Here is a 5,985-nt window from a genome sequence, read left to right as displayed (position 1 = left end):
GTGATTTTCGTCCTATTTTGGCTGGAAAAATTGTTGTTTTTAACGATAGTATTTCAAACTATCTATTCTTACGAATTGGAAGATCTATCTAATTATCACCACATATTTTTTCGGTATTTCAAAATTTTATTCAAAAGATGGATTCTTTTGGCTTTGGGAAGGATGAAACTTTCTAGGGTTTACATAAACCCAATTTGGGGAGGAGGCTAGCTCTTTGTTTCACGTGTAATGAAACTTTGTTTTCTTCTCTTACGCTCAAATACCATGAGTTTATGAAAATTTTAAATGTTTTTATCATATCAAATTTACCATTCTAACAAAATTTGTAAAATTTTACGTGGGACGAGTGTGGCACAATTAACTCAAATGAAATATTTTGAAGCACTTTATGCTGTAATAAAAATAATAGTTCTCATGTTATAAAACAAATTTACCATCTCAAAAAGTTGGTTGAATTGTTCAAGTGACGTTTGAATTGTTCAAATCTCATAAAAATATTTTCTGCGAGCATTTTTATAATCTTCTACATGTTTAATTGGTGTGTGTGATTTGCATACTACGTACTGAACATATCCCGAGTTTATGCAAGGTACACCAGAAGGCTAGTGGCTGCCTCTTTCACCACCCATCTATCTCACCAATATTCCAATGATACATGCATATTTTTCTCAAACAAAAACTCTTTTCCATGGAATTTTAAATTAAGTAAATCATTAATTAATTTTCAAAAAGATTTTAAAATTTTGGTGCGAAATTTAAATATATTATTTCCCTTCTTAAAAAAATAAACCTATGAACCTTAAATTGAAAACCTGTTTTATGCTAATGAAGGTATACTACAACAAAAATGGCTTTCAGCAGCACGCAAATTCACTTTCCGCGGCGCGCATTGCACGCTGCACAACTGCAAGCTGTTAAAACTTCAACATTATCAACGGCGTGCGTATGCACGCCGCAGATACTATTTTCAACAGCGTGCGTATGCACGCCACAGATAATAGCATCAGGCACGCCGTTGATAGTATTATCCGCGGCGTGCATGCGCACGCCGTTGACAGTATTATCCGCGGTGCACATACGCACGCCGTTGATAATAGTATCGATAGCACGCACGAAATCAAATTCGTTAAAAAAAATCAATCGAATGGACACAAGCAATAAACCAAAAGTTTAATCAACACAAAATTGATAAAAGTCATTGTGTTTCAGTATATCAAAACAGAAAGTCTAAAAATCCAAAGCAAGATACGAAATCTGTAACAACTAGCTGGTACATATATAACAATGATTAAACTTTCAATACACGTAAATCAGTAGAATATGTATCAATCGCCCAATACTATAAATTTAGATAACCATGCGACCGTGCTTCTTATCGCGTCCTCGAGAAACTGCATTTCATCATTTGGTCGAATTAGGTCCACCTTCTCCACCAAAACCTTATCAACCCAAACTTTCCAACAAGATGTACCAAGAACAACGTGATGCACTTTTGTGTTTAGATCTGTGGATGCAATTCGACCTTCTGCAACAACTAATTCATCAGCACACCAATGAAGCAGCTTACATTTAGTATTAGCACGAATATCTCCAGGACTCACATTCCTCAAATTTGACTGTAGATAAACAATGAAAAGTTATTGATTCAACCGTGTCTATTTTTGTAACAATTTTGCGGTTTAAAATTACATAATTTAAATTTAATTACATGAGAAACATGATCAAAATCACCATTTTTCTTGGCACCAATATCGATATCACCATTGCTACCAACTTCATTCCCGATACCACTACCAATACCACCACTAGCAACCTAATTTTCAATCAAATCGTGTCAAGCGATGTAATCATGATAATTCATAAGCATTTAAGTGTGTATATATACCAAACACATTTTTTATATGTTGTTTTTACTAACGTGTTCTTGCTGATTTTGTTTATTCATATTTTGTAAAAACATGGACCTCATTTCTTGCATTTCTAGTTGATTTTGTTGCATTTGTTGTTGAAGGCTTTGTACCATAGGTTGAAGTTGTTGAACAGTTCCATTTTGTTTCACAGAAGCTCCAACTTTCGATGGTGTAACTCCGAATCCCATTCCGCGCAATCTACCCCGAGCTTCCTTGCCAAACACAAGGCTAATTGCATCATCAACAATGTTAGTTGTGTTTTGAGAATCAGGTAGACATTCTTGTATTTCATTCTACAAAAAAAAAAAAAAAAATTCGAGAATGGAAACCAATAACCAAATATGTAATCTACTTTAGAAAAAAAAATGCACATGTTAATTCTATTTTCCCAATTACACATTACCTTATACAAGAAAAATGATGCAAAGTTAATATAATTATTACCATTTTCTCTCCAACAGCTTGAGTACTAGGCTCTTCATTTTTTTCTTGTGACCTTCAATCCAAACTTGCGATCTCGTAATTTTTGTATCTGCCGGGCTTCTCTTTTCCTTTAATATATAAATATATACAAAATCGTTAGAACATAATTCAAAAGATGTATATATCACTAATTACATAAATTATAAAAAATAAAAAAATTTGCCATAATGTGATTCAAATGAGCATAACCTCTTCGGCTCATTGTGTGAATGTGATCTTGTTTTTTCCTCATCGCTCTAAATCTTTCACTCTTTTCCTGAGATTAGTTAAAATCGCACAATCAAACTGTTCAAAAGATTAAAACTTAGTAGTCACTTGCCCAACCAAAGCAACACACCAAAATGTAGCACAACCATGAACAGAACTTAATTTTGAAAACATGGAGAATAAAAAATCAAGCAATAGATCTTTTAATATCACTTATACCAAATTATTTTTCCTTCAAAATTGAAGCAAAGAAGTCTTGAGATAATTTCATCCAACCTCAAACATAGATAAATATCAGCACGACAATAAACTAATGGTGCATCTCAAGTAACCAATCGTCAGCAAAAAGAAAATCCAGTGACATGTCAAATTAAAAGGTTTCTGACAAAGATTTCTCATTTTTACCAGTTTAGAGCAAACTTATTCATAAATTAAGATTAAAAAAAAAAACAGAAAATCATCTTGGTCTAAATATTGGAAAATATTTGTGGTTAATTCATAAAAGACATAATTCCCTCAAGACTACTTCCAATTACAAGATTAATTGGAAAATTATTATAAAAATATTTCCAGGCAGGAACACCGTCCATTATGTGTCTAATTATACAAGCCCCACAGAGACCAGCTCAGTTAAATAAATGAAATATCTTGCTTCAGATCCATCTCATCCATTTAATCACCCAGAATATTTCCAGCTGGAGATAAAGACCACCTCAGAATAGTGCATGTTCTTTTCACCGAAAAATTTACTAAGGAATTCACTATGTAGCTTCACTTTTGCACTAAAGATTCATGCAACTGTTATCTAAATCAAATAGAAATTTGGACACCATCTCCATCTGTCATTATTTTCAACGCTAGTACATGATTAAAAAAATTTATATATACATCATTATGTTTGCTGGATTATGCATAGAACTAAAGAAGTATATATGCTGGTTTCTTAAGTTCCAGGTTCGAAGTGATGAAGTTTTGTGCTGCCTTTTTCCCTAAAATCTCATGGTAGAGTAAAAGCAATAGTTTCTAAACTACCAGCATAGGATTTGATCTCCTGAAAAATTAAATCTTTCCTGCTACGAGAAGGTGAACCCAACCCTTAAGGTGAGACCAAATGATATCTGTTCAGGGCTGAGGAGAACTATCAGGAAGTAAAAGTACAGTACATTAACACATGCCTCCAAATTCTCGAAGTTCATAACAAAACATAATGTCCTATGTACAAACAATTCCCACAGATTTTGGTCCATAAATTCAAGCTTCAAAAGATTGAGATCTCGTGAAGCCAGTCGAATTGTATTAGCTTCTCGTACAAGTATTTGAAATTTGGATTTCCTATCACGCCACAATTTAGCCAACTTTCGAAAAATTGATTTCTTTTCACAATCCTCAACTTTGTAAGTCAGCTGTACATTAAATAACAAGAAAATATATCTACATTTTGTTATGAAAATGGAAATGAAAAATTTAGTAACTAAATAAATTACCTGAAGACAGCTCCACATCCTATCCTTCACTTCTTCGCTTATGTAATCCCATCCATCTAATGTATAAGGCACAAATTCTTTTATCATGCACCCTAGGAAAGAAGCGTACTTCACTGAATTATCTCCAACCAGCTGTCCAAACTTATTACGCTCCAACTCTTTACACTTGTCTTGGCCACTAACCATTATCAACTTTGATGCACCACGTCCTTTTTTCTTATCTGTTTTCTCATCATCAATTGGTTCTTTACCATGCAAATCATTAGCTGAATTGTTCGAATCCATTCTCGATAACCTATTAGATATATTTTCCTGTAAAATTGAAAAAAGATACATTGAAATGTACTAGTGTGCTTTAGTAAAATAAAACAAGATTTAAAATAGAAAACAATATCATCTGAATTTCATCTACAGATCCTTTGCTACGTTTTTTGACCATTTTGCTCATCTTTTGAATGTTATTTAATAACCTGTTAAACATGTAATATGACATGATGCATCACTGAAAATAAACAAGCAAAAAAATATATTAAACACTAAATAAATAGTTACGGAACTTTAGAAAAAATGTATCAATCAACATAAATAACTATAAAATCTATCCCTGAAAATTTCCGTCATGTCTCAGTCACATAGATTCCCTCACACTCATTCCTTGAGTACGGTTCTTTCTCAGTAATGTTAATCTCAAGTAGGGACACATCAAGAGGTGTTGATGACGTATAAGCATCTTCTTCAAGCACATTCATGTTATTAATACCCCGAAGCGGCGCTTTTAGCAACACATACCAATTTGTTTAATCATTGTCCCTGGAATAGAATACTTGCTTTGCTTGTGATGCTAAAATGAAAGGATCACTTTCAAAAGTACTTTTAGTCCTTGGTGTAAGTTGACCAGTGTAAAACCATCTTCAATTTTGATACCAGTTCCAGAATTGGCCCAATCACACCTAAAAACAGGCACTTTGAAAAAATAGTAGTCTAGCAAAACAATATCCCGTATAATCCCATAGTATGATAGTCTTCCTACTATATGTGAATTGTCATTAGCATTAGACTGACAAACAGTATCGGATTCAATTGAAACACCACTATCTTGTGTCGACCTTTCAACATCAATTGTGTGGAACCGATGTCCATTTACAATATATCCCGTATAAGATGTAACGTGCTTTCTTGGACCATGTGCTAGCCATTGAATTCGGTCTGAAGAGTTAACATGATCCTGTTTTGATAATCATTCAGCAAATGTTTCCATATGCTGCTTTTGTAACAATGTTTCGTTACTTAAGAAACGATGATCTGTTTGTTTAAGCTCGTCAATGTGCATCCTAATTAAAATAATTGAATGGAGATGTTAGAATACACAAGATATGTAATAGATCAAGACTAACAGTATGAAACTAACTATACTCACTGTAAGTAAGGTTCAACATCTGCAGTATTGAACAACACATATCAATGTGCAGCTTGAACACATGATCCTCTAAAATCTTTTCTTTCCCCTTAGAAATTGGTTGACCTTCTGATAATCCATATTCCAAATCATCGTTCCTATTAGAACGAACACCAATCCTAGAAGCATTTTTTATATAAGCACTACAAAATGCCATTCGTTCTTCTGCGAGGTAACACTCGGCTATGCAACCTTCTGGTCTTGCCCCGTTCTTCACATACCCTTTTAGTATTTTCATAAATCTAAATCACAAAGTAAAATTCACATTAAAAAAGTGTTGATAGCATAATCTAAATATTTATATAATATAAAATTTGTCAAAAAGATTAATGATTATTTTATAACTTTCAAATGGATACATCCAACGGAATTGGACATGCCCACACAAGCGAGCCTCTCTTGCTAAATGAATTGTCAAGTGAACCGAGATGGTAAACAAAGCGGG

General features: G+C 33.3%; 1 protein-coding gene across 5 annotated transcripts; it reads right to left on the bottom strand.

The window, feature by feature from the left end:
• Positions 1–1,179: 1,179 nt before the first annotated feature.
• LOC142519491 (uncharacterized) lies at positions 1,180–5,512 on the bottom strand. 5 transcript variants are annotated; one of them, XM_075622524.1, is made up of 6 exons: positions 4,085–5,494; positions 2,583–2,678; positions 2,355–2,461; positions 2,021–2,203; positions 1,709–1,813; positions 1,180–1,616 (listed from the first exon to the last, which is right to left on the bottom strand). In XM_075622524.1, the coding sequence occupies exons 3-6, from the start codon at positions 2,355–2,357 to the stop codon at positions 1,326–1,328; spliced, it is 582 nt and encodes a 193-aa protein (XP_075478639.1). In that variant the 5' UTR covers positions 2,358–2,461; positions 2,583–2,678; positions 4,085–5,494; the 3' UTR covers positions 1,180–1,325. The 5 variants fall into 5 exon arrangements, 4 of the variants coding, with proteins under 4 accessions (XP_075478639.1, XP_075478637.1, XP_075478638.1 ...); XM_075622522.1 differs by having other exon boundaries at positions 1,182–1,616; positions 1,919–2,203; positions 4,085–5,488; XM_075622523.1 differs by having other exon boundaries at positions 1,182–1,616; positions 1,919–2,203; positions 2,583–2,649; positions 4,085–5,488.
• Positions 5,513–5,985: the final 473 nt, after the last annotated feature.

This window comes from Primulina tabacum, chromosome 11 (assembly GCF_025594145.1).
Source record: "Primulina tabacum isolate GXHZ01 chromosome 11, ASM2559414v2, whole genome shotgun sequence".
Lineage (NCBI taxonomy): Eukaryota > Viridiplantae > Streptophyta > Magnoliopsida > Lamiales > Gesneriaceae > Primulina > Primulina tabacum.
This window is presented reverse-complemented; position numbering and strand designations above follow the sequence as displayed.